General features: G+C 54.0%; 2 protein-coding genes across 7 annotated transcripts in view; both read right to left on the bottom strand.

The window, feature by feature from the left end:
• RPS21 (ribosomal protein S21) overlaps positions 1-27,780 on the bottom strand; it is a 161,539-nt gene that overhangs the window by 34,692 nt on the left and 99,067 nt on the right. The window lies entirely within an intron of this gene.
• On the bottom strand, positions 253-27,445 carry RBBP8NL (RBBP8 N-terminal like). Of its 6 annotated transcripts, none has more exons than XM_065691120.1 (16): positions 27,309-27,445; positions 23,016-23,087; positions 17,206-17,370; positions 14,195-14,337; positions 12,778-12,820; positions 12,181-12,276; positions 11,712-11,824; positions 10,577-10,649; positions 9,158-9,324; positions 8,604-8,695; positions 7,059-7,222; positions 5,126-5,915; positions 4,607-4,715; positions 2,598-2,659; positions 2,149-2,275; positions 253-1,011 (listed from the first exon to the last, which is right to left on the bottom strand). In XM_065691120.1, the coding sequence occupies exons 4-16, from the start codon at positions 14,259-14,261 to the stop codon at positions 893-895; spliced, it is 2,022 nt and encodes a 673-aa protein (XP_065547192.1). In that variant the 5' UTR covers positions 14,262-14,337; positions 17,206-17,370; positions 23,016-23,087; positions 27,309-27,445; the 3' UTR covers positions 253-892. The 6 variants fall into 6 exon arrangements, with proteins under 6 accessions (XP_065547192.1, XP_065547193.1, XP_065547194.1 ...); XM_065691121.1 differs by lacking the exon at positions 27,309-27,445 and adding an exon at positions 26,597-26,690; XM_065691122.1 differs by lacking the exon at positions 27,309-27,445 and adding an exon at positions 25,485-25,501.

Here is a 27,780-nt window from a genome sequence, read left to right as displayed (position 1 = left end):
GCAGGGGTTATTTGGAGGCTGTGCTTCCACAGCCAGCCTGCTGCTAATGAAGGTACCCCATATCTTCCAGTGAGCTCTGCAAGGAAGATGGGAGCTGCCTAAGTGATGTTTCAGCTTTTCCCAGTAGGAAGAACCCAGCCCAGCTCCTGGTGCAATGACGTGTGCAGGGATGCTCACTGCAGCCCTTCTCCTCCCATCCTATGTCACTGACTGCTGAAGGAAAACTTGCCCATGCTTAATGCATCAGAAAAGCAGTGTTTAAGAACAGTTTATCCACGTGAAAACCAGCTCCCAGCAATGCTGCCAAGGCCGGTGCGAGCTGCTGAGCTGGTGCTCCTCATTTAACAAAGAAAACCATGGGCTTTCTCCAGGTCAAACAAGATCCAGACATGGATGAAACCTGGGTAGGGGTTTAATCAATGCAGGTTTGTGCATGCGGTCCCCCTTGGTCACCACCCTTTGGCCAGCCACTGGCACCAGTACATGGGGAGCGGGATCTGGGGGTCCATTCTCCCTGCATGAAATCCCAGGGGAGAACATGGTCCTGACCAGGGCGAGTGCTGCAAGGAGGGCATCTCCTTCCCAGCACCAGTCTGCCCCAGTGCAGGGCTGGGGGGGGGGGTGTGGGGTGTGTGTCACTGAATGTGCTGCTCCACCAGCAGGGACCTGGCTGCTCCAGGCATCACCCGCACGGCTCTTCCTTGCCTGGCTTCTCCTGGAGCACCAAGTGAGGATTCCCAGGGTGTTCTACTCAGTGAGTCCTTATGGGTTCCCCGCTGCCTGGCCAGCAGGGCAGGAGGAGCCGCTCTCCCAGCATGGGTGGGATGCTGAGGTCCCCAAGCCCTCTCCGTTGCTCTGCAGTGTCCGTGTCGCTTCTCATCCTGCCCCGCTGTTAGGTCTCCTCGGAGGCAGCGTTGTGGGAAGCGGAGCTGTTCTCTGATTCCTTCGTGCTCCCCGCTGAGCACTGCTCCACTTTGACTTTCTTTCTTCCCCTCATTGACTTCTTAGCTCCTGTAAAAGCAAGACGACTGCAGGAGTTACCCACAGAGAGATGCATTTACATGTATGGGCACAGCGTGGCCTCAGCCCAAAATAGGGGCTGCACAGGAGGAAGCAAAGCTCGGCAAAGGAAAGGTGAAGAGAAACCCCTCTCGCACGTGAGATGCCTGGGGGAGGCCGCTGTGAGCCTGGAAGCAGAAACAACGTGGGAAGCCGAAATAGGAGGAGAACTGACCTGGTGCAAGGGGGTATCTGAGAGGGTACCTGGACCAGTGGGATGCATTCCTTGGCTTTCTCCCCCTCCCAGTGTGGTATATGGCAGATACCACATGCTGAAAGAGGGATTATGCCTCTCCATTACCCCATTCCTGCCACAACTGCATCCAGCCCTCACTCGGGACATCCTTGGACACAGTCCCGGGAGTCGGACGGTGCTGTCCTGGGGAGCACAGGACAGCTTCCTCCCCCGTGCTCTCAGTGGCTGGCTTTGTAGTGCAAATCCTCTTCTCACCCAGCTCTCACCCAGTGGTGATGCTCCCTGAGCAAACAGGCACCTCCAAAGGCCAGGCACAGAGCAAGGGGCAGCACTTGCCTGTTAAACAAGCTCTCTTCGTGCTTAAACAACAGCCCCCTCTGCATTTATAACTGGGTCTACACTTCCCTGTCTTTACCCACGGTCCAAAGGGGGTTATGGTGGGGTGTTTCTGACAGAGCACTTCTCAAGCCTCGACACTCACATTGTCTTATCCTTGCCCTTATCAGGAGCAGCGCTCTGCTTATTCACCTGTAGGAAAGACGGGTACAACACATTCCTCTGACAGCAGGGAAACCCCCCTGCCTGCGCTGGAAGATCAACAGCGCTGGCAGAAACCTTTCTCTGAATGTCAATATCTCACCCTGGGGATGTGGCCTTCTCCAGTCACCACCTCCCTGACCGGCTGAGCAAACACGATGGACTTAGCCCTGTTAGCTTAGGTGCTCAGGGGGCTCTCCTGGCCTCCCTGACCAGGTTTCCTTGGCTAACCATTAGCAGGGGCTCCGCTGGATGGAGACACAACCGTGGCCAAAGCACATCACTACTGCAGGGAAGTTGGTGCCCTCAGGCGTTGTAGCCCCGAGTTGCTGCCATAAGGAACTCCTCCTGCCCACCTTTTGTCCGGGGATCGTGTCCTCTTTTTCTCTTCTTCTGCAGTGCATAAGCTTTGTCTTTGGTGCAAAAATACTTCCCGTCAGCCTGGGCTTCTTGTAGGACATCATCTTCATACGGGGCAGCCACCTACATCAGTGAGAAGAGCAGTCAGTCTATAAACTACCCTGGCTTTCATAGGGAGCTGATGGCCTGGCTGCACTGCTGGGGACTTTTGTGACCATTGCTATGGAGTGGTGATGAATGCTGTTGTTCATAAACCTTCTTGGCTAGCTGGAAAGGGTGGTATCTCTATCCCTCAGCAACAAGTTGGGTAACTGTGTGGGAATGGGGCTTGGAATCTTGTGTAGGAAGAGCCATCACCCTCTGGAGTGAGCTCGGGCAGGGATAACCGGTCTTACACCTCTTGGACCCAACAGCCTAAGCTAATGGCTGAGGAGGGCAAACAAACCTCGCTGTCCGTCGTGTCTGGCTCATCGGATTCCTGCTTCCCAGACTCGGCATCATTGTCATCTAAGGAAACACAACAGGAAGGGGTTTTTGGCTGGCAGGAGGCCCCACAAGCTCAGGAACAGATGCAGACCCATTGAGGCAGCAGATTCAGCAATAAACTGTGGCAAAGCAGAGGCACCACAAGCTGCATGGCTTGAAATGAGTATTTACAGCAGATCCAACAGGACTCTGCTGGGGAACCAGCTCCCAGTAAAGCCCTATCCATAGGACTTTGCTACCTTAAGGCCATCAGTGCTGCCCCAAAGCCCATGGCTATGTGCAGGCTGGAAAGCTGAAGAGTATTGAGAACCCCAGACTGCACCTTCCCATTGGAGAACAGGGTGGGGAGAAGCGTGTCTGGGTAAAGAGGCCAAATGGACAACCCAGTGCTGGTCTGTGGCTGTCAGCAGGGAACGTGTGCGGAGGAGCAGAGGGAGGAAAGGCAGGGGAGCTGCTTCCCTGCCCAGCAGAAGGGTTTTGCCGCAGGCTGCTCAACCCCAGACACGCACCTGCATGCACCAGACACGCACCCGACCTTAGCACAGAGCGGAGACAGAGCCTTGCTGCTGGCATCACCCTGCCTGCACCCGCAGCAGCACAACTGCACTGGCCATGGAGGGCAGGAAGGGCTGGGGACGGAGCTGTGCCCCCTTCCCAGGGGCATTCCAGGACCTCAATACTTGTTGCTCCTTACACCCAGGTCTAGCTGGGGTGGGGTTGTTGGGAGAGCATCCTCCCTTGTTGCCCCTGCCCAGGAGGGAGAGCAGACCCTGCTGCTTTCAAGCCCTCATAGAGCCCCTGATCCCATCCTCCCTTTATCCTTGGGAGGGTTAAGGTTCACTAGAAAGTGCAGAAGAGTTTGTGTGTGGTTTCCTGGGCATTGTGTCAGCCTTAAGGTGAGACCTGAAGAAAACCCTGTATTCCCACACCCAGAATGTAATCAGCTGAGATTCTTCTGCTATGATGCTATCTCCTGAGCATGTAAATCACAGAGGACTCCCTGCTCCAGTGTTCCCAAACCACCCTGACACGCCCAGACCGACTAATCCAGGCGAGCTCAACTTTCTGGCCCAGCCAGTAAGGCTGGAATGGAGCAGCTCCGGGCAGACGTGCTTCCTGCTCCGCTCCCCATGGCTGCTGCCTGCCTCCCACCCACCCTGGGCAAACCTGGCACCCACATCCTGCAGTGGTCAGGCAGGGAGAAAGCCCAGACTGAGGGCACCGCTGGTTTGGGGAATGGAAAGGGCCCTTATGGAGGATGGAGCTGGGAAAAGGAGGAAAGCATCCTGTCCTTCCTGCTGCAGGTATCAGCATCCCTCGCTCGGTGCTCAACCCTGCATCCTGTGCCAGCACAGGGCATACTTTGAAGCATGTTGGAACAGACAGGGATGGTTTGTCCAGCACTAGTCCTGCAAACCTCTTCATTTTCCCCATCTCTGGGGTGACTTCTGAGCTTCTGCTTCCCTGAGAGGGGTGGGTAATGCTGGGGCAGCAATGTCGTCCTGCCATGGATCACTGTGGAGTGGGTTTTGCCAATGGAATGATGTTAATCTGATGTCTTTAGCCACTGAAGAACTCCGTGCCTCCCAGCAGCTGAGTGCAGGATGGTCTGCAGGGTGTGCAAGGGCACCCTATGGGCGGTTCCTGGTCTGTGCTAGGCAGAGACATTGGGCTCTCTCCAGAACTCTCCCTATAGATGCTGAGCCTGAATTTTGGGCATCCCCAGGGTTGAAAACTGAGCCCTTAAAGATGAAGATGTGAAACATGAAGTTCCCCTGATGGCCCAAAAGCACTGGGAACCAGGAGCACCGAGTTCCATGGACGGGTGTCCCGTGCTGGTCAGCCACTGCTTTGGTCCATGGGGGTTGTGGGTGCGTGCAGAGCCCAGCGCAGAGCTCGGGGCTGTGAGATACCGTCACCCAAATGCTCCTGCTTTCTCAAATGTCATGTTTGCCTGGGGCTTTTTACCTGCTTCTCCCTTCTGTGCACGGACATCCAGCCTCACCCCGGCCTCTGCAGGGGCCTCTGGGTCGCTCGGTGGGGAGTTGTTTGTCGGATGTGCCCGGGAGACCGTGAGCTGTAGGATACAGGGAGCACAAACGCTGCCTTCACCGGACAGGAGCAAAGGGCCATCCCCAGCCCCTATGTGATGACAGCGACAGCCGTGGGGATGAGCATGGCAGAGGTGTTTCTATGCACTGGTGGTGCCCAGCACACCTCCTGCACCAGCCTGTGGGACAGGGCACAGGCAATGCCTGTCCTTGGATCCGGATGGAAACCCCACCGGCATGAGAGGGGAGGTGGGAATGGGAGCCAGGGCTGGGCAGCTGAGGCTTTGCCATGTGCAAATACATCCTTGTAGCTTCACACATGCAGCAAAGCCATCCTCCCATGGGACATTAATGGTCATAACAGCGCCAGAACCAATGCTGGGCATCCTGGGGAGGGGAAGGGGCCACGGTTGATGCCAGCATGAGCTGTACTCACCACAGCTGCATCCTCCTCCTCCTCCTCACCAGCACCAGGCAGTGCCTGGGTGGCACTGGGCCAGCGGTAGGGGGGGAAGCACAAGACATCCCGCTCTGCCCCATGTCTCCCATGGGGACCATGGGCTGCTGGCACTGTGGGGCTGTCCCCGGGGCTCCGTGGCTCCCGGCGGTGGTGCCAGCCCCTTCCCCTGCCTCGGCCAGAGTCTGACAGGTCCAGCGGCGCGTCTGCACCATCATCCCTTGCTGCCTTTGCCTTTCCTCTTAGCTCAGAGCTGTCCCGGCTCAGCCAAAGCTCCTTCTCTTCCTTCCCATCTGCAGCATCCTCCAGGAAGGACCTCTCCTCCTTGCACCCTGCTGCGATGCTCGGCCATGGGGAGAGGGGCCGCTCCTCCGGTGGGAGCTTTGTGTCTTCATCTGCTCGCGGGCCTGGCTGGCACTGCTGCATGAGGAGATGCTGCAGCCGGTCCCTGTGCCTGAGGAGCTGCAGCTTCTCCTCCAAGTGCTGGTCCCTCACATACACCATGGTGGCCGGGAGCTTCAGCAAGGCTGCATGGTCCTCCCAGCCATCGCGTGGCCGTGTCCTGCCGTCGGCATCTTTGGCTCTGAGCAAGTGGCTGGAGAAGCTGCAGCCATCCCGGTCGGCAGGGGCATAGTCGCTTGCTAGCCCCAACTGGTGCAGGGAAAGGTGCTTGTGGAGCAGGCAGAGCTGCTCTCTCCGGGTGATCAGCTTGAGGTTTTCATAGGATGGAACAGCCTTGGGGGAGTCCGGTTTCGTTGCTGACAAATAACTGCGAGAAGCAGGAAGAAAATAATCACATTAATCAGAAAATTTCCATGCAATTTCCCAGCTCCCGCAGGTGATGTGCGTGGTCTCTCCTGCTCTTTCTGTGCCCTGCTGCCTGTTACAGCAGCAGGCATCATGCTTGCCTTTGGGTGCTGTGCTAGGGAGGAGGGTGACCGCTGGGCTTGGGCAGTTGGCAGCAGGAAGGCATCACCATCCCAACATCCAACAGTGCTCTCCTGCCTCTGGAGCACAGCAGCTCCAGGCAGGGAACTGAGTGAGTGGAGGATACAGTGACCACTCACATCAGCACTGCTGCTGCGAGGTCACTTCTCAATCCATCCCTTACAGCCAGAAGCATCCTAAGAACCCTCCACTGGGCTTTCTCAGTGCCTTGGTGGACCTGAAGACCTCTAGGACAGAGGAACAGCCCACCCTGCCCTAACTCACTCAATGCGAGGTTTTACAGCCATGCCAAGAAGGTCATTATCATGCATGAGCCTGCCCTGCAAACCCAGTCCCTGCTGTTGCTGCTTATTTGGCAGCTTCCGTGTGTGTGAGCTTTTCCTGGGAATGCTGGGCAGATCTAATCCCACTCTGGGAAATTCGCTGTCTGCAGGTGAACTCCCTGGCTTTGCTCAGCCCTCTGTGCCTCTGAAATCAATGGAGTGGATAAGCCTGGGGAAGTGCTGAGCCCTGCAGGAAAGCCCATTAGAATAGATAAGGAAGGATTGCTGCCTCCAGTGAAGCAAGCCCTCTCCTCCCCCTGGAAGCGAGGGCACCTGGTTCCCCTTATGGGTCTCTCTGACCAAGCCGGAGTAACGAGAGGCTGATCTCGCTGGGCTGGATTCCAGTCATTTTCTGCTGGTGTAAACTGGGAGACCCCCCCTGCCTTCCCTAAGGCTGTAGAAGAAGTGTGGAGAAGAAGGTGGGCAGATACAGTGAACACCGGCCACCTTATGATAGAAACATAGAATGGTTCTGTTTGGAAAGGACCTTAAGATCATCCAGTTCCAACCCCCTGCCATGGGCAGGGATGCTTTCCACTAGAGCATGTCCTCAAGACTCCATCCAACACAGTCTTCCCAGTGGTACTGCTGCGACGGGCCATGATCAGACCCACACCACGACCCATGAGCAGGCAACTCACGCCTCAAGGCTGGGGCTGTGCTCGCATTCCGGAGGGAGAGGAGTCTTCCTGGCCGGTGGGGACACAGCTGCCCTCGAAGGACTTCTTTCCAGGAGGCAGGATCTGGAGCCGGGTCTCACCAGGGCGATGGTTCCATGCAATTGGTTGGCGATCCTCTGGGATGCCTGTGGCAGAGGGAAGAGGCTGGGTGAGCTGTTCTGCTGTGCACATGGTTAAGGGGAGCCCCACCAAGCTCACTGGTGTGACCAAGACGATCAGCTCCTAAGAGCTCTGTTTGATACGGTCCTGCTCAACAGCTCAACTGTATTTATATTGGTTTTCCCAGGAAGTTTCCCCTTTGTGTTTTCTATCGGGATACACAGTATTCTGTATATCCTGGCTACACTGACCTGTAGGTCTTGTGCCTCCTCTCAAGTCAAGCCATGATTCAGGGGCTTAACCAAGATAAGACCCTGCAAATTCCCTGACTCCAGTCATTCCACCAGGCTTCATCCATGCAAGCTGCCAGCTTGCACCGATTTGATGAGTGTATTTCCAGTGATGTAGCTGGCTGTGAGGCCAGGACATCACCTTCTCCATCTGCTGTCATGAAAGGCTCAGCACAAGTTCGGACTTGACTTTCCCCTGCCCACCTGGAGATGTCACCAACCCTTCCTGCCACCCCTATTAATTATCCTCAGAGCCAGCCTGCAGCCTTACCAAAACCCCTTTCCACCTGCTCTTTCAAGTGCTCTGTGGCCTTCAGGTAATCACAGCCTGTGCCAAAACAGAAGCATCTATGTGGGTGTGTATGTAAGCTTGAGTTCCCAGGAACAGGGCTCCAGGTCCTGCAGCCTCATCTCCCAGTGCCCAATATCACCGTATCGCTCAGCATCCCTCCGCTGACACATACTTTGTGTTTTAAAGGCATGGCAGGCTTGCATCAATGCATAGAGTGACAACCACTGCATGCCAGGCCCTCTGAATATACCAATATTCATGATGCTGCAGGTGCGGAGACATCTGCGCAGCTCCTGGGCAGGGCTGCTGTGGTGTGTTTGTTCTCGGTACCCACACCTCCCACAGTTTACATGTTCTCCAGGCTTTTCCAGCGCTCACAACGCTCCAGCTTCTTGCTCTCCCGGTTGATAGGGAGCTGACTCTATAACTCAGGATGAACTACACTGAAATGTGGCTCAACGCAACCTCCGCAGCTCCTTCACTGGGAGCTTTCCTCAGCGAGACATCCAAGAGAGGAACCAGAGCGATAGGGAGAGGATTCAAGGATGCTAGATGTGTTGCCATGGAGGATTAAGATGTGCACACTCACAGCAGGGACAGGAGCCTGTTGCCAAACACCAAATGCTTTCCTTGTGAGTGGCAGCATCTGCAGAGAGGTTGTATTTTGGTAGGTGTCCTCCTTGGCTCTGGCCACAGCAGACTGGCTGAGTGTTTCACCCCCTAAACGCCTCCTGCTCTTTCCCTATCCCAGCCTCTTCATCCAGTCCTGATGACCACAGGGGCAGGGAAAAGGCCCGTGGACATCCGGCTGCCTCCAACACTCACCACTTCTGCGAGGCTGGCTTCCTGCAGGACGGTGCCTGGGGAAGTCCTGCTGCTTGGAGAGCTTCTCTGGCTTCTCTGCCCCGCAGGCTTCTCTGCAAGAAAGACACAACCACGGTGATGGTCCCGCAGAGCTGCTGCGTGCGCTGCAGGGCGCTGGCGTGCCCTGGCTTCCCAAGGATGCCACTGGGTGGTACCAGCCATCCGCTGTCGAGGATTTCATGCCGAAATCTCCATCTGGCTCAAGCCAGCCCCTGCCTGAATGTACCCTCCATTGTGTGTGTGTGGCAATGGAGCAGCAGGGTCTCTGCAGGAAATGGGTGGTGGGTGCACACCTGCACAGCACACACAGTGAGGGCACCCGAGCACTCTAACACAGCAGCGTTTCTCCCTTGACCTGCATTCCCCCCATCCCCAGCTGCCATTCTGTCCATCTGAGCTGCCAACAGCTTGGTCTTTGCTTTCCAGACCCTTTCCCAGAGCAGCTTTGCACCGTGGCTCAGTTACTCCTCCCATCCCCAGGTCCCTCAAGGGTGGCAGGAGCCAGCAGCACTCACCTTCTACCAGCTCGAGGCCTGGCTCATCGTGGTGGGCTTCTTCTGCTTCCCTGTGAGCTGCTTTCTCGGTGCTGGCATTCCTGCTCACTGGGGACAGCAATGCCAGTGGGGAGCTGGGAGCGGAGCTGCTTTCCCTGGAGGAGACTCCTGAGGGCTTTGCCCTGTCCCTGTTAAAAGGAGGAAATGAATGAAGGAGAAGGGGCAGGAGAAGGAAGGTTTGAGAGCCACTGTACTGGGACCTCTGAGTTATAAAGCCCAATATACAACTATACATATAGATACGTATGTGGATATACCGGATCCTCAGACTCACCTCCTTCCACTGCAGGTTATTGCCAGCTCAGCTGCAGTCTGGAGCATGGGACAGAGCCAACATGACAGCTCAAGTCTGATTTCCCCACATGGCCATGGGTAACGTCTCAGGAAGCTGTGACGTTGGGAAAGCCAAAACCCAACTGTGGCTGTTGCAAAAGCTCTGTGAGAACCTGTACGTCCCTGGCTGGGCTTTCAGCCTGGGTTCAGCACTGGGATGCGGTGGCTGCCCCCCTTCACCATATCCAGCTGGTGGGGCTGATGCTCTCGGTCACTATAAGGGAGTCATTGAGTCTTGGAGACCCTCGCTTATGCCATGGACCAGGTCCTGGCTGTACCCTGGTGCTGACACATGGGTGTTTGGCTGGAAATCTTCCTATCCAGCAGCCCAGGGAATAGAGCAGGAATGCTCAATGCTCAGCAAACCCAGCCCAACCAACAGCTCTGGAAGTGCTCAGGTCTTGGGAAGTATTGGGGAGTAAAAGTGAGAATTCCTCTTTAAGTGGATGGTGCTTCTGGTCTCCAAAGAAAACACATTTCTAAACTAATCCCTCAGTGCTAATTCCTTTGGACTTTAAGCCCTGGCGGGAAGAGCTGATTTGTCTGTACTGGCCAGCCTGGCAGGTTACTTGCCTTTCAGCACGGTGCTCTGCTGGGATATGAACCTGTCGGAGCAGATCACTTCTCCCTCTTAACCCCATCTCAGTCTCTTGCACTTCACTCTTCTTCCCCAAACACAACCTGTTTCCTGCAGACCCTCTCTGCCTGCTGCAGGAGCAGAGCTGGTGCCATAGGAAAGCCATGGAAACCCCGGCTGGGATCCATGGCCAAGGTGAGCAACCCAGAGCTTTGCTTCCCATGAGACACCCATGGAGGGGTGCCCAATCCCTTGTTCCCCAAAAACTGCATCCTTGGATGCAAGTAAACAGGAGAGCAAGTAAAGACCATCACGGGTGTTTTGGTATCTAACATCTACAGGGCATCATAGGACTTAGATGCTAAAATACCCCTGAGGATGCCACGGTTTGGATGTAGCCCTTCTCAGCTGCGGGGCCTTTGTCCTTACCAACAGCCCTCGCAGTGAATGAAACCCGGCTGAACACTTACTCCAGGCTCCGGAGCTGCTTCACTTCTTCCTTGAGCATTTTGTTCTCTTCCCGCAGCCGGTTCGTCTCGTTAGCTGCAGGGACACAAGTTGTGCCTGCATTCAGGCACTGCACGGAAGGAGTTGGTGCTCCCCACAGCTCCGTGGATGCACAGGGACGAGGGGGAGGAAAAGGCACCAGGGTTTGAAGGGATCCCAGATTTTCTTCCTGCTCTGAAAATACCCCAGGGGCCAAGGGATAAAAGGGAGCACCTTCCCGAGCAGGGTTTGGTCAGGATTGGGGGGTGCTTGCAGCTCAGAGGAGAGCATGACTCAGGTGGGATGGTGCCTGTGGGACAGTGGGATGGACACAGCCAGCACCTTGCTTGTGAGCATCACTGCTGCCTCCCATGAGCGAGTGTTGCTTTAGGGGCCATGGAGGGGATCAGATGAGGGTCAGAGCGAGCTGTGAACACCCAGCAACTGGGTGCTGCATCGATGAGCAGAGTGAGCTGCTACCTTGGGTTGCTCTGCTTGAAAGCATCACTTGGGGAGCAATGGCATAACAGGGAGATAACCCAAGGGCTGCTGGCACCTCTGCGTGCCTCGTAACTGCCTTATCTCCTTTACCCCCATGACCCTCACGGGGCCAGCGAGATCCCCAGGGAAAAACACACAGAGCCTGAGAGGTGCTGGGAGCTCTGCCAAAGGCTGGGGAGAAGATCCCTCACGCTTGGTTCCCATTTATCCACACTGAGCTGCTGCTGTGACTTCCCTGTCTGCGCCAGTGTTGCTCCTCCAGTATCAAACGCACTTTTTATCCATGTGGCTGACACGGCCTGGCCAGCCTGGGGCTGCTCTTGGCATCAGCATCTCTCATTTTCCTGGGGGTGCAGAGGGCTGCAACCCCCCAGCTCTACCACTTCATGTGAGTGGCTTCATCTGCTTGGGGGGGACATGGGCTGCATCTGCAGTCCTGCTCAGATCTGATTTTCCAAGGCCTCAACACTTCCATTGGCTCCATGTTCCTTCTCCCCATCCCCAAACCCCTCCTTGGGTGCCCAGACACTGGGAAGGTTCACATGCAAATATCTGGGAAAGGCATTAACGGGGCAAAACTCAGCCCAAGCCGAGCTCAGGGCAGGGGATGGTACGTACTGAGGATGAAGATGTGCTGCAGGCTCTGGAAATGGGAGGTCTCGTACTCATTCTGCTTCTTTTTGGCCAGCTCCTGAGTGACCATGCATCTGTCGCAGAGACCCGCTCGCAGCCTGGAGGAGAGCCCGTGGGCAGCAGCTTGTTACCACATGGTTCCCATGAGGAAAATAAGCTCCTGCCCTTCCCTTGGAGAAGTATGAACACGCAGCCCAGCACCCAGCATTGGTGAGAGGGGTTTCATCTGTGCAGCCCAGCCCTGGCTTTTCCCCCCCGACAGATCCAGTCCCACCACCTTCAGCTTAGAAAAGCTCCTCTCTATGCGCTCTTCCAGCTCTCCCAGCAGCTGAGTATGAGCAAAAAAGGGGTTCAGGTGCTATCTGCTTCTGGATAGACAGGAAACCCAAACTCTTCCCTTAGGAGGGTGCCCTCACTGCCACCAAACAGCACCCTATTGAGAAAGCAATCTTACCTGTTTTCTAACACCTTCACGTTTTCTTTAAGGACCTTCTGTTGTTCCCTTAACTGGTGATTTTTAGCAAACAGCTCTTCAATTCTCTGAGCATCACTGATTGAAGAAACAGAGCAAAGAAAAGAGGGTTATTGGATTTCTCCCCCAAATCTGGGCCTTTATCCCCCTATCGAGGGGAAGGATTTCTGTTCCCAGCCCACTGTGCTGCTCATTCTGGTGTAGCTGCGTTGCTTTTGCTTGTGTGTCAGGAGGAGAAACAAATGCATTGCAGCCCAGATGCCACCCTGGGACACCCTGGAAGCTTGTTTCATTCCAGCTTATTGCTTCCCAAGACAGCAAGCACCCATTGGCACAAGCATCACTTGCCGGTGGGAAGGCGAACTGTAGGTGGGCTGGGATTACCCCAAGCCCTGCTGTGCAGAGGACTTCTATATGAAAATCACCAAAACCATTTAGATTTGGCAAATCCAGAAAGGCAAAACGTGCTCGATGAACCAGGCAGCCTCAGAGGAGCGCCCAGAGGTCTGAAAAGGAAGCAGCAGAACCCCCCCTCCGCCACTGTCCTATGGTGGGTAGAGCACACACAGCATTGCTCACCGGCACTTCTCGGTCATCAGCTCCGTCAGCTTGCTCTGCAGACCTGGGATAAAGAACAGAGATGGAGATGTGGGTATTTATTGCCAATTCCCCAGCACTCAGGAGCAAAACGTGATGTCGGAACATCAGGAGCAGGCCAGCTTTGCAGAAACCTCACCAATGCACAAACCTTATTTCTGAGAAGGAACAGCACATTGCGTGTGTTAAACCGCATCACAGCTTAGCGCAGCAGGCAAAGTGGTGCGAAATGTGAGCACATTTTCTATTTCCACTATTTAAAGAGTCTGCATTACCTTCCCATCCCCAAAAAAGTCTGTTTCTGTGTTGTTTCTCCTCATTTCTCATTACAGCACACACTTCCCAGGTGGATGATACCTTATACCTCTCGGGGCTGCAAAGCATCTTGAAGGATATTTACAGCTGAACAAGCTCATCTTTCACCGATGGAGCTGCAGACATTACATCTTGTCAAACCCATTTTATGCAAAGTGGATGTAAACATGTGGTTGAAATTGCTCAACAGTTTCCTCTAACTCTCACACGGCTCAAAATTACACAAGAGAAGAATGAATTCATAAAGCAGAATCCTCCAAAAGCGCTCTTGTTTTGTTCATAATATCGATAGTGGGAATTATTCTAATAGGAAAACAATTGGATTTGGCATTTGGTTGCTTAACTTAATGGTTCTTATTTAAATAATGTATAGCCTAAGGAATAAATTATTCCCTAGAGGAATAAACTATCCAAGCTGACTCTAAGGTTTTCTTTAACAGAGCCTTATAATTCTGCTTCTTCTGTCTTTTCTGCATTTTCCACTTTCCCCTTGATCCCTCAGTATCCAAATATACTGCAATCCACACTGCTTGCAAAAGATACGTGGCAGATGGGCATGTCACGTCTGCAAACCTCCCAAGTCACCTTTATCACAGACCATGGTTGGCAGCAAGAGCAGGAAAGGAGCCAAATCCCTTGTGCTTAACGCTTGGAGCAAGTGGGATCCCTGCAGGGACGGATCACCTCCATGGCTTGCTCTCCAGGAGAGCTGGATAAAGGAATGGCCTCTCTCTTCTGCTCCTCCTCATCCAAAAAGGTACTGATTTTCTCAGTAAACCTCATTGAAGGTACCGTGTTATGGAGGGTGTGCTCCTTTGAGAGCCAGGCTGTAACCCTGTGTATGCATCCATCCATCCATCCATCCATCCATCCATCCATCCATCCATCCATCCATCCATCCATCCATCCATCCCTTTTTCCTTCCCTCTCTCCGGGGTATGCTTGCTGAGCCCTAATTCCCAAAGCTCCCTAACCCACACCCTCTCCTCCTCCCTTCAAGTTGCATGAAACCAACCAGATCAAGGTGGCCTTACAAAGAAATGGACCTTGGCTGGTTTTAGGAAGACTTCCTGTGTCTCCGTACCTTGGACCTCTTTCTCATGGATTTCCTTGAGCTTATTCAGGAACTCTGCAAAACTCTCCGTGGTCATGTTCAGGGCTGTGCCGCACACTGGGCTGCTTCCAGGGAGAGGATGTCCTTTTGTCCCAAATCAGTCAGGTTTTGGCCTAAAACAGAAAGAAAAAGCCCAATAAAAGAGAAGTATCTTGTGCTTGTGGTGTTCTGGAAAGTCTTAGGAACAGGACAAAGCCCACATATAGAAAGTGAAATCATTTGCTAAACCACAGACAAAGCAGAAGGCTCATCCAGGGGACACATTTTTGTCCACCCTGCCTCAGCCCAGGGAAAACAGAAGGCGATGGCTTGGAAAAAATGGGAGAACCAAAAGACCAGCTTTTCCAGTTGAGCTTTTCCTCCCTTTTCCTGAAAACCCCTGGATTTTTCCTTTTTTGGTCAAAAACAACCCTCAAAATGAGGAGAGGTGGAAAGAAACCCACAACAGCCCCAGGTCAGCAGGCTGGGAAAGGCAGGAAGTGAACAAACAGCATGGAAGTAGCTGTTTTTTTAAGAATGATTTTAAGAATTTTAAGGTTTTAAAAGGATTTTAAAATTTTAAGATTTTTTAAGAATTTTTGCCCTGATTTTAAGATTTTTTTTCCCCCTAATCTCAGAAATTTTGAAATTACTATCAGGGATGGCAAGCGGAAACTTTGGAGCTGAGAAAGCTCATTACATCACTGATGACCTCATCCCTCACCGGGATGCTGATATTGGGATAAACTCTTTCCTTTCCATCAGCCAAAACCTTGGGAGGTCTCAGATACCCTGAAACAGCCATGGGTCCAGGTCTTTCCTGGACCACTGTGGCACTGGGGAGGGGCGTGTGGCCGAGCATCCCTGCAGAGCATCATGGAGGGTCCCCTGGGGTTTGGGCAGGAGAGGGTGCATCATCCCCTGCACTCCCCGAGCAGCTCAGAAAAGCCCTGCCCAAACCCGAACCCACGTTGGCAGAAGCGGGACTTCCACATGGGGACATTCAGCATTGCCACATGGGAGCTTCTCCCCTAGAAGTCACGCTGGGTATCTGACTCATAGCCCACAGCCCTGAGCCCGGAACACTCAGCCTTCAACCACGCAGAGATGACCAGGAAGAAAACATCCCCTCTGCTGTTTGGGGGTGAAAGGCCAAGCTGGGACCTGGGTTTTACAGCCCCACGGCAGCACGGGGAGGTTTCTGCTGTGCTCCAGCCCTGCTCCCTGCCTGTGCCTTTATCTGCCTGCAGAGCAGAGGTGTGCCGGATCACCTGCATATGCAAGATGTGGGCACGCAGGGCTGGAAGAAGAAACTTTCCCCTAAAGCATCTGATTTTCAAACGAAATGAGGCACGCGCCAGCGAGCAGCAGCAGGAGCCGGGCTTGTGCGCTCCCAGCACGCGGGGACCGGCACAGCACAAAGCATCTCCGAGGCGTTTCCTTTGCCTTCTGAGCAAATCCGGTGCGAAAGGAGCAGAAATCTCAGTCTATGGAGAAAAAGATAAGGAACATTCACTGCTCCCACTTCCCTGGGCATAACTCCCCTTCCCCAGCGTTGGGGGGGTCTCTTCCAGTAAGTAAAAGCCACCCGAGGCACGGTGAGGCTTGTTGTGGCTTGTGCGGCTCAGGACCGTGAAATGGGATTGGGATCTCTGCTGCTCAGCTCTAAGATCCACAGCAGAGCAAGGGAAGTGATACCCAGTTCTATTCCAAACAGAAATCCAAAGCCTTGATGTTAATAGGAAGCACTTCATGGGGTGGCTGAATCCCAGATCTAGCTCTGCCCTTGGCAGATGGGAGGTTGTGAGAGCCACCACTGCGGTCACGGGTCTGCAGCCCCCCTGGGAAGGCTTTGAAGTGCTCAGGCATGAATTCCCATTGCATTCCTCAGTGCTGTAAACTGGGAAAGGACTGCAACTGGGAGCAGAGCCGGCAGCAGCCACTTGGACTCCCTATGATGCTCGGTGGTGCCGGATCAGCCCTGCCCACCTTGGTTCTTCCCTCTCCTCAAGGCTGCTGGCTCGGAGGACTGAACAGCAGCCGGGATTCTGGGACACAGGGCTCTGGCTGGGACATCCCAGGAAGCTGACATCCGTGCTGGGGCCTGTGCCAGCCTGTGGTTCATGGAGGCAGGACTGGGCTTGGATGTGGTGGGAGCGGAGGGCGAGGGAGCAGCGCAGGATCTCAGTGCTGGATCTGGATCCCTGCTGCTGTGACTCAGTGCTGCGGGCAGAGCCCGGCGCATCAGGATTTGGGGCCGGGGTGTGAGCAGCAGCTTTGCCTCCTGTGCATGGCTGCGGTGCTGCCAAGGTTGGGGCTCACTCTTCTGCTCAGAGCCCCCAGATCAGTGGGATCTGTGACCTGCTGGGATCTGACCAGAGGAGAAAAGCTTTTGCTGTGTTCGGTGCTTTTGGAGATGCCAGCATCCATCCCTGCCTGCTGGGATTACTACTCTGCAACCAACCTGGCGAGCACTTTGGGCCTCCAGTCTGCGCGCACACATGGTTATGAGATGCTGCATGAGCATCACTCTCAATGCATCCGTTCCCAGGATTCAGCCTTTTGCAGCACAGAGCAACCCCATAGAGAGCCCGGGCAACCCAAGGGGTGCAGCTTTGCTCCCTTCTCACCCAGACTGGCCAAGATGTGAAGCCACAGCCCCCCCACTCCCCCACCCTGCTTGAGCGGATGCATTGAGGGACATTATTGATGAAGACCAGACCACAGAGTCCCTTAGTGTGGAGCTCACTCCCCCAGACAGGGATTTCATTTACAGCCCTGAGCCCTTTCCAGAGCTGTCACTGTAATATACACCCTGCGGTGCCAGATGCGGCCCTGCAGTGGGACAGGCTGTAATTCAAAGTGATGGGTGCCCTCTGCAAACAGAGTCCCAGTGTCGGGGACCAAAGGCAAACTCTTCATCCAGCCCCTAGATCTGATGGGGTTGGAAAGCCCAAGCCCCAGGGGACAGCGCGATTGCTGATGGCTGTGGCTTTGCTTACCTGCTCTCAGCATCCCCTGATGCTCAGCTCAGGGTAGGACAAGGGATCCAGGTCAGGGTGCAGGTCCCTGGCACACTGGCTCTCACACACAGGGCTGGGGCAGCCGTCAGAATCACCTGGGTACCAATGGCATCGCTCCTCAGGGTGGGATGCTCCTGACTGCAGCTGGGGAAAGGAAAACAAGCAAAGATGTTGCTGTCCCATATGAGGGAGTTTGGGAAAGGCTGGACAGGACAGCACAGCCATGCCCCATCTCCTGGTCCCAGGGGATTTGCAGCCTCTCCTTACCATCCCCAGAGCTGTTGGAGCAAGCCACAGCGCATCCCCACACTCAGCGCTGTTTCCTTTCAGAAGAATAAAGCAGCTCATTAGCCAAATGAGCTTAACTTGTTAAATATAATCATAAAAAAGAAGTTAAAAATGGCAGGACTCTGAAGTTCTGACACTGTCGGATCAGAGGAGCTTTAATGGATTTACAACCAGATATTTCCCCATCAGCAGCGCCGGAGCTGTTCAGCTCCAGGCTGGATTTATGTAATATACCTTTCACTGGGAGACTGCCAAGCAGGGCTGCTTTGAAGAGCCAAAGTTTCTTTTCTTGGCTCCCCTGCGATGTTCCTGCTCTAATTTTAGTTATAAATTGAATTTATACTTGGAAAAGCTGCCTGATCACTTGTGGAAAATCTGCGGTGCCAGGAGTATTGCACAGGGCAGCATGAGGCTGATCCGCTTTGCTGATGTACCATGTGCTCGGCAGGCTGGAGAGGGGCTTATTCGTGCGCTGGAGCCTTTCGCTTTGGCTGGGCATTCATTTATCTATATAGCTTTACATGGCACGGGCTGTGCTACAGTGGGGCCCAGCCCTTGCTCTGCTCTCCACCACACAGGTTTTGTGTGCGGGTGTTGGATAGGGGCTGACAGGTTGCAAAACTCCCCCCCCAACGGGTGAGACAGGAGGAGCAGCTTTGGCTCTTGCCTTGCCAGGGAGAAGGATTTGGTGCCTTCCTCCACCTCGCACAACCCGAAAAGCCTCCCCAAAGCAGGGCAGCCGCTCCGTGCTGCTCTGCCAGCTTAGGGCAGGTTTGCAGTAAGCCCTTGATGCAGACACCCCTGCCCCAGGGTCGCCTTTGCTGGCCTTGGGATGGGGCATCCTCATCCTGATGCTCTGGGGCTTTGCTGGTGACCAGTGCCCGTCACAGCCCCTGAACAAGCCAAACGGGACCGGCAGCACCAGGGAGATGCTGCCCCTGCTCACGTGTGTGCAGACATGCCCCAGTGTAGGGAAAGGAGAGCAAGAGTGAATCCTCCAAGACGAAGCTCCTGCCTCAAGTCCCAACCTGCACACCTATTTACTGCAACCCTATAAAGTCTGTGTTGCCATAATACAGCACAACCCCGGCTATCACAAAGCCAGCAGCTCCATTTCTCTGCCACCCCAGCCTGTTAAAGACAGCTTCTGCCTCTGTAACCACAGTCACGAAACAATGGAGATCGTCTTCCGTTGCCATATTTCTGCTTGAGAGCCCTTAGCTGGGGAGGTTTCCCAATGTGCCATGGGGACAGGGACATCCATTCTCCTGCCAGAGAGTCTTTGCTGCTCTGAGCTTACAGGATCACTAAAGGAGAAGATGGTCCTCTGTAATACCTGAATATTCCCAGGAATGGGACTTTGGCTTTTGTATAGCGGGGTGAGCAGTTAAAGGATCTCTTCTTGCACTCTCCCCAGCCAGGAGGAAGGCTTTGTCCTGCTCCCAGATCAGGTTTAGCAGTAAATACTTGTCCTGCTCCCTACTCAAGAAGGAATGCCATTTGGACCCACCAGCCATGCCCTGATGCTCCCCGGAGCGTGGTGGGGCTTTGGCTGCATCTGTGAGCAGATCTGTGTGCCCGCATGAGGATCTGGGAGATGATTAAAAGTAGCCACCTATCTGCCTGTGCATCTCGGGGTAACCACAGCTCCTACAAACATCACTTCATTAACACTTCAAAACGCTCTGGGAAGCGGGTAATGAAGCACTATCGCGTTTTTCAGGTGTTTTAATTGGGAAGCGGTGAGGCTCAGGGAATAGCTCAAGGCCCCATCGGCAGCGGAGGCGCGTGGCTGCTGCCTCCACCCAGCCCGGTCCCACCACCTCCCCTTGTCCCCAGAGCCCTCAGCTGGGGAGAGCAGGTGGTAAATGCCCTGGGAAGCTCTGAGCGATGGAGATATCGCCCCACGCTTCCCTTGGGATCCCGTTACGCTGCACATAGAGTCATAGAACGGTTTGGGGTGGAAAGGACCTTAAGCTCATCCAGTTCCAACCTCCTGCCATGGGCTGGGATGCCTCACACTAAACCATGTTACCCAAGGCTCTGTCCAACCTGGCCTTGAACACTGCCAGGGATGGAGCATTTACTGCTTCTTTGGGTTCCAGCATCTCACCACCCTCACAATAAAGAACTTCCTTATATCCAACCTGAACTTCCACTGTCTCAGTCTGAACCCACCACCCCTTCTCCTGTCCCTGATGAAGAGTGCCTCTCCAGCATCCTTGTAGACACTGGAAGCTGCTTTGAGGCCACCTCACAGCCTTTTCTTCTCCAGGCTGAACAGCCCTAATGTTCTCAGCCTGTCTTCATACATGGTACCTAGAGAGCATCTCAATCTCACCATCTTCCCCTCCATGGCAGAAGACCTCAACAGCAGCACACCCTGGAGCCCATGCTGCTCCTGACAAATGGAGAATCCATCATTCCTGGTCCTGCATGGACAAGCAAGTCTTGTGCGGGCTAAGGGGCATGAAGATACGTCATAACTAGGCTCACATGAGCTGGTCCCTCTGCTCCTGTGGTAAGGTGTGTGTGGGCATCCTGAGCGAAGCTAATGGCCATGCAAATGACACGAATACACCTCTCTCCCCTGGATACGGTGCAGGTGATGAAGTCTTTCAACTGAATCAGCTTTTCTCTTCAGCACCATTTTATAAAGGGGCAATGTGCCAGGAAGTCCTGCAAAGCCATCCTGAGTGCTTGGGCTGCACTGGTTGAACCAGGTCAGCAGGATGGGGGTGGGACAACCTGTAGCACTTCTCCATGGGAGCTCACACGACCTTGGGGTGCTGGATCTGGCCCTATCCTCATGACCAGGGCACTTTAAAGCCTCTGGTGGTGCAGGATCAAAAGCTGAACTGGGTGGCTGGGACACCCTGCTAAAGGGATGCCCCAGTGGGGATGCCCCAGCTTTCAGGTGGCTGCAAAACCACATCAGGCTTTTATCCACTGATGTAAGGCTGAAGTCTTGGTGGTCAGTAAATACTTCTCTTTTGTAACAGCAGCAGGTGCAGGAAAGGCTCAATATACTTGGAAGATGTGGGATAACACCGTTGTGTTTGCTATTATTGTGCAAAACAAACCTCAGCACACACAGGACACCTGCATGGGCCATGGTCCCCTTGGCATTGGTAGCTGCAAGCTGCTGGGACCATGATGGTGGAGGGTCTGTGGTGAGAGGAGGTTGGGGTCTGCAAAGGGCCCTTTCATTCACAAGGATCTGCTCCACATGTGCTGTGCTCATTGCTCCAGTCTCGGGCAAGTATTCCTGCTCTGGGTTTTCCCCTACATCCCACATAGCTCTTCTACAGCAGGGATGGAGCACATCTTCGGGTGCTGCTTCTCTGCTTTCAAGCTTTGTTTTGGGCAATTTGAGCAATGACAGGGTTTCAGGTGTCACACAGGTGGGGCCTCCACAGGTCAAGAACAAGCAGGGCAGGAGGTGTGGATGCTTTCTCTTCCCAGCTTCAGCATCTGCTCCTGGTGAGGTTTGGGAGCCAGGTTCCCATTGCTGAGGTGGTACAGGGATGTGCTCATGATGCTGAGCAGCTGGAATAAATGAGCTGCCTCCAAAAGCCCTGGAGAAGCTTTGGCTGAAGATGCCAAGGACTAATTCCATCAAATCTTTGTCCTTTGGGAATCCTTGCAGCTTATGTTGAAACAGGGGGGAGCTCTCGCTTACCTCCCACTTCTGGAGAGGGAACATGCCCAAAGCCTCTAATTTGGAAGCAAAACTTCCCCAGTGTGGCTTTGCCTTCCTCACAGCCACACATCCTTCCAGCCAGCTGCAGGCACATCTGCCAAGCAGAGCGAGTCCACTGCTGAGCACATCCCCTAACACACCGCATACTTGCAGGCTAGCCAGGACATGTGCACCCTCTCAACGTTCCCAAGCGGATCCAGGGCAAAGCTCAGCGGGAGAGGCCATATTTGGGAAATATCTGCTTCTTCCACAGGCTTGCACAGGACCATGCTTCCAAACCTCACTGCACAGAGTGCTGCCGGCTTCATCCTGCATCTCATCCAGTCCAAGCAGTGATTTGACCCTGCTCTGCCCTGGCTTCAGCCCTGCTGCAGTATCATGGAGGGGTCCTCTCTTACCAAATCAGCTCCCATTGTGCTGTCTGACAAGTGGGATGGTCACGGTCAGGCATTTTTATGGGATGAGGCATCTGTGCTTGTCCCAGATGCTTGGTGACACACTGGTGTTGAGGACACTTAGCTGCCCAAGATGGATTTTGAATCAATACCACGCATCAGTGTCCCATGTCCTCCGCTAAAGCTATGGAAGGATCTGTGGTCATCTCCCCTGACAGTGCTTTCAGGGCATTCCCTATCAGAATGGACATTCCCTAGCAGAAGGGACAAGGAGCAGGTGATGGGCATGGTTCAACCAACAGTAACAAAATCCCTTTGTGGACACAGCTTCCCCTTGCAGCAATCCCACCATCACCTCCTTCGACCTGGATTTAAAGTAAGGAAGAGGGATCCCAGGTCCCAGTAGCATCACACCTCTGCTGCATGTCGGAACCCCAGAAAGGTCCAGCATTGCTGAATATCTGCACTGCCTGCAGGGGCACATCCTCATGTCCAGGAGGGCATCAGCAGGATGTCCCATGGGGAATGCAATGGGGACAGACAGCCACCTCACCCAGCTATCAGGGGTCATTGCAACCCAGCTCCCAGCTGCCACAGAGGGAAAAAGGGAGCAAATTTCTCATCCCTGGCAACAGGGATGTGGTCAACACAGCCAGCCTCGAGGTGAGCAGTGCTGCCTGCCTGGGACAGGCACTGCGCCAGCCGCTGCGCTCCCACCGTGCATCCCAAAGCATCCACAGACCCGGCTCTGCTCGCACCACTGCTGTCACAGCACAGATGCTTGCTCTGAGCAAGCTTTGATGCTTGCTGCCTCTGGTCCCTGCTCTCTACATGCAAATACAGCCGGACTCCCCGGTACTCACATAGCCCCTGACACCCACAAGCTGCTCTGACCCTCGCGTAGCTATTGCACGTTGCCTGAGCTAGAACTGGATGCTGTTTGTTTGCATTTCGGACTCAGGTGATCTCCCATTACCTTTCATGCTCAAGTGGAGAATGCCAGAGGAAAAGAGGATAGGAGAGCCACAGGGTCCCGCCGGGGCAGCAGCCACGCAGCTCAGCTCCTCTGCCACGCAACCCCGCACACCCATAGCAGCAGAGCTGCTGCTTTGCAACAAGCCGTCAACCCCGCAACTGCTGGGAAGGTACAGATTTCCTCCTCAGACTCCGAGAGGGGATGGAAAAGCAGGGAAGAAACCAGTGACACAGCAGCCTCAGCCCATCGGATGGGAGCTGGACCGGGCTCCGGCTGCCAGCGCTAAGTGACAGCTCGCCCCAGCGCGCTGCTGTGTGGGTTTTGGCCAATTCTCCATGCAAGGCTCCCGCCAGCTCCCTTCCCAGCTCTGTAACACTGCCCGGGATGCCAGGGGACAGATAGCAATCAGTGCAGGCACAATACTCACATTGGGGGACTGTGTCTGTGTCTCTCCCTCGGCTCCTCTGGCTCAGTTAAGTGGTGATCAAGAGACGGTCATCTGGGACACGGGAGACAGGAGTGAGCAGTGTGGGTGAACTCGCACAGACAATAAGCCATAATTTTTCTTTGCAGTCTGACTGGCTCTACTGGTTTGCTTTTCTTTGCCCCAGCAGCAGAAAGGAGGCTCAGCTTAACTAAAGCTGCCCAACAGGTTCTGCTATAATACAACAAAGTGGCAAGACCAGTATGGTGTGAACCCAGATAGAGATTTGATTGTTTTCCCATAATTACAGCTCAACCTGTGCTCTTGGTTGAAGTCAATCACATCAGCAAACAGACCCTTTTAAATCATTCATTCACCATTAAGATGAGAATTTTTATGTTTTATGTAACTTGGTTCTTTCAGAGAGGAAGACAAAAATCAAATGTGACAGCAGCAGCATCCTACTAAATCACAGCAGCACGGCCCAGGGCACACAAGAGCTTGGGAGAGGGGAATGAACATGCCCAAGCTGACACAAACAGCTACTTGCAAGTGCAGGATGGAAGCCTGTGGTCCTGGAATGTCTCTTGGGAGCACTTTGCAGTGGTGGGAGATGCTTTGGGGACCAGTGGGGAAAAGCTGGGTGACTTGTGCTGATCCTGGCCAGCAGCCCTGGCTTAGCCCGGGATTGCCTCCCAGCTCCAGCTGCTGACACAAGCAGCTTCCACCCGGAACCGTGGGCTGGTGGAGCTGAAGGCAACATGGACACGTCCTGAGCCTTTGAAGTGCAGCTCTTTCAGCATCCCCCGGGAAACTGCTGGCATGGATTCCCCTGCGCAGGCTGGGCAGGAACAGCCTTCCCCCGCATGCAGGGGCCGTGAAAGCAAGAGATGCATTCGCTCACCATCAGCAGAGCACCAATAGAAAGCAATAAATGGTTGTTGCCTACATATCTGAGACCCAGACAGCACATCCTGCTCGGCCAGGAGCTGCCCGGTGAGCACGGGGCCCTGCTGTGCTGGCACAGCCGCCTCTGAGCACAGCTCTGTACTTGGGAAGGACGCGTCCGTGTTGCTTAATAGGACACGTAAGTTGGGAGGGTGGTTTCCATGTGATATTTCCAGGGCCAGTGGATAGGGAGAGCTCCTGTGGAAGGGGATTTGGAGCACAGAGGCTGAGCTCCCCTTCTGAGTCCTCCTGTGCTGCACATCCCTGGACTTTGGTCCCCAACCAACAGCTCAGCCCCTCGGCTGGTGTAAAGTCACATCCATCCACCAGCAGCAATATCACCACACTGATTTACACCCCAGCTGCTGAGCTGGCTCCTTAGGAAAGCCCAGCACAGCTCTGAGCATCCTTGGCAGCGTTCCCCTGCAGCAATCGCATCATCCATCTGCAGCAATGCTGCTAAACAGCGGCTTTGAGCTTTGCTCCCCACACATGGACAGGTCGGGCAGGCAGGGAGCAGCCGGGGCTCCCAGGAATGCGGCTGCACGCCCTTGCTATGGAAATGGGCGGCAGGTAAACAAGCAGCGCTTGGTGAGCAGTGGTCCTCGGCAGACCTGTAGGGACTGTTTGGTGATTGCTCTACATGCATGGAATTCCTGGCTCCTTCCTCTGCAAGAGGGACACAGCATGGGGCTAAGGAGGAGTAATTTCCATCCGAGGCTTCTCACGAGCCATGTGCAATAGGTAAAGGGAAGCTCTTGGCCTCTTTATTAATTTTCTCTTTCCTTTTGGGGTTTTAGCTTTACTGAGGGATATGGCAATTACAGATGGGTTGCTCGATATGATCCGGTACCTCAGGCAGATGCTTGCGGTGGTGGAATTAATGGCAACCACATGGAAGAACCTTGCTCAGACCAGCCCGGTGATATCATGGGAGTGGCAGTGGGGTAACAGGGAGGTGCAGAGCTTGAGGAGATAACCCACAGCAGCCAGGCCTCCGAGCAGCAGCAGTGGGACGCGTGGCACGACCCATTGGGGTACCACCACCAAGGCTGCCTCCAATGGAGCAGCAACTGCTCTATCTGCAGCATCTCCCACAGGGGCTTCGGGAAGGGAAGCACTAAAAGGAGAGCTTAATGGTAGTGGCTGCTTGTGGGGAGCGAGGAGACCCAAGGCAGGAGCAACTGCTTGGAAGTGCTGTGCTGGTGTGCAGGAAGGCAGAATGGGCATTTCTGGGGAGCAGGAAGTGATGCACGTTGAAATATTCTCTATCTTATGTATTGGAGGTCACACAGACTGCTCACAGGAACCAGGATTACATCAAAACCTGCTCTGCTTCCGGGCTGAAAAGCCAGAATATCTTTCTTTACACCAGTTTCTTTACCACTGGAAATGAAAATAAAATAAAATAAAATAAAATAAAATAAAATAAAATAAAATAAAATAAAATAAAATAAAATAAAATAAAATCCCCTTTTCTAGAAGAAAAAGAAAAATCTTCAAAGGAAAGAAACACAAACTCACTAATGCAACCTGGAGGTGTTTGATGAAGACTGAGACAGATGTCTGCAACTGGAAAACCAGCAAGACATCAGAGCATCACTGCACGGGCTCTGCAGCGCTGGGGCTGTGACGGGCAGCATGGGAGAAGGGGCCATGGGAGAACTGCATTCGGGAGAAAAGCAATCCAGTTCACTTGTCAGAGGCTGCTGCCAAAACACATCAGCCTCTGAAGAGGATGATCGCTGCGTGGACGTAGGGCAGAACCCTCTCCTGAATCACTATGGGCATGACCTGCTGGGAAAGTGCTCTGGGCTTGTTGGATACCTGGAGGCGGGCGTTTGCCAGGGTGGGTGTCCAGAGCTGACCCCAGGCATTGGTGTCTATAAAAATAGCTCCTCGCCGAGCTGATTCTGTAAGTTCAGGCACATTTTCACTTCCCACCCTGCCCAATTCCAGCTGCTGCCTTTACTGCACAAGGCAAGAAGCGCCTTCCCCAGGCCTCAACCTATGGGCTGGATGCGAAGGACATGACTGAAATCACAAAGGGAGCCCTGCACTCCCAAGATAGGTCTGGGAGGTCTGAGCTGCGCTTCCTGCTCCACGGGAGCCATCTCCATCCTCCACCACAACCCACCCAGCCAATGCTCAAAAGCCACCAGTCCAAAAGCCGGTTGCTCTTTGCCCATAGCTTGGAAGTCTAAATAGGATGCAAAGGGGGGAAACCTCTCCCTCTCCTGCAAGGAAGCAACCTTCACAGTTTTCCCACCACCTTTTTGTACCAGAGGACTTGATAATACATTGAAGAAAAGCAAATCTATTGGGCTGAGACCAGCAGCTCAATGCATGAGGGAACTGTTTTGATGGTGAGAAAACACATCCCTGAGTTGATGCTCACTGGTCCCACCCAGAATCAGAGGATAAGAGTGAGTTAGGCTTCCAAGGAAAGCTGGTCACCAAAAATAGCACCCATTATGGGTACAGGTTATCTTCTACCCCACAGCTTTCAATGGGGGGGGGGGGTGAAGGGTGGTGGTGGGAATGCTATTTCATAGAAGAAAGCACATTATTTTTCCGCACCGAAGGGGATTAGAGGAACCCAGGAAGGATCCTTGCCATGGGCTGGGCTGTAGTACCTGATCAATGAGCAGAGCAGAGATAGGGATCACAAGCAGGTTGCCAGGTGAGTTCACGGTGACATGGGTAGAGTTGGAGACCAGCATCCTGCAGCATCGCTGGGACAGGGAGGGGCAGCCCCATCCATGCTGGGCTGAAATAGGCTCCAGGGCAATCAATGTGGGTGGAGGCTGCTCAGGGCTGTTAAAGCCCATTAGCACCTTTGGGGCCCTGACAAAAGCATCACTACATCATTAGCAGCCACTTACAGACACAGGAATCAGGCAAGCAGGGAACAGAGCCCGATGCCTAGTTTTAGGGTACATTCCTGGTGCCAGCTGCCGCACATGTCAGTGATGCCGGAGCCAACATCACCTGCAACAGCCTGGGAGCTGGTGGCCCTGCAGCATGCAGCTCTCTGCCAGTTAATATAGATCCGCAGGGTCCTGTTGCCGTTCTGATGAGTGTTTTGAGGCCAAAGTGAAATAGAAACCCGGGCTGACACCAGGAGCCAGAAGTCTCTGCCAGCTCCAGGGCAGGATGAGCAGAAGGAGAACCTGCTGTTGCTCTTGGTTGCATCGCCCTGCACAAAGGATGCCCCAGCACAAAGCTTTCTTGCCCATCCTTAATTCCGTTTAGATACAAGGCAAGGTCACAGTCTCTATCCTCCACCTGCCTTGCCAAGTTCTTATCCCTGTTACAGACTGGAAATAGGCTGAAGTCGTGACCTACCAGTGCAGCTTCCGTGGGGCAGGCACTGCAAATAGGGACCAGAGTTCCAGATGCCGTTGGTGATCTCAGATTGGAGACAAAGCCTAAAAAGTGTTCATGTACAGTTTCCTACCACTTCTGTTTCACTCTTGCTGACCATCATCTCAGTGCAGAAACGTTCTTCCAGGCTTGCAATCCTCCTTGCTGATGCCCGGAGATCCCTGCAGCAAGAACAAGCAGATGAATCACTTCGGCAGGACGCTGCTCTGCAGAAACAAAGGCAAAACCATAAAGAGGAGTTAATAAATGCAACCAGGCAGGGTTGCAATGAGATAACGAAGTTTTCCCCGGTCCAAACCACCCCATCCCTCAGCGGGCAGGCTCCAGGCTACCGCAGCACATATAGCAGACAGCATCCACCAGAGGCTGCTCGATGGCTTCTGAAACGCCGCCGTTGCCGGCAGCTGCCTGCGCAGGACACGGCTCCGGGTCT

The sequence above is a fragment of the Lathamus discolor genome, chromosome 11 (assembly GCF_037157495.1).
Source record: "Lathamus discolor isolate bLatDis1 chromosome 11, bLatDis1.hap1, whole genome shotgun sequence".
In the NCBI taxonomy this organism is placed as follows: Eukaryota; Metazoa; Chordata; class Aves; order Psittaciformes; family Psittacidae; genus Lathamus; species Lathamus discolor.
The sequence above is the reverse complement of the archived record's forward strand: the minus strand, read 5'-3'. Positions and strand labels throughout refer to the sequence as shown.

What these genes read in the sequence shown, in the direction of transcription:
- RBBP8NL (XM_065691120.1), bottom strand. Translation starts at nt 14,261, where the DNA reads ATGACCACGGAGAGTTTTGCAGAGTTCCTGAATAAGCTCAAGGAAATC. An exon ending in TGCACAGAAGGGAGAAGCAG is followed by an intron (nt 2,660 to 4,606) that starts GTAAAAAGCCCC and finishes GTGTTTCCTTAG; the next exon opens with ATGACAATGATGCCGAGTCT. An exon ending in ACACGATCCCCGGACAAAAG is followed by an intron (nt 1,012 to 2,148) that starts GTGGGCAGGAGG and finishes TTGCTTTTACAG; the next exon opens with GAGCTAAGAAGTCAATGAGG.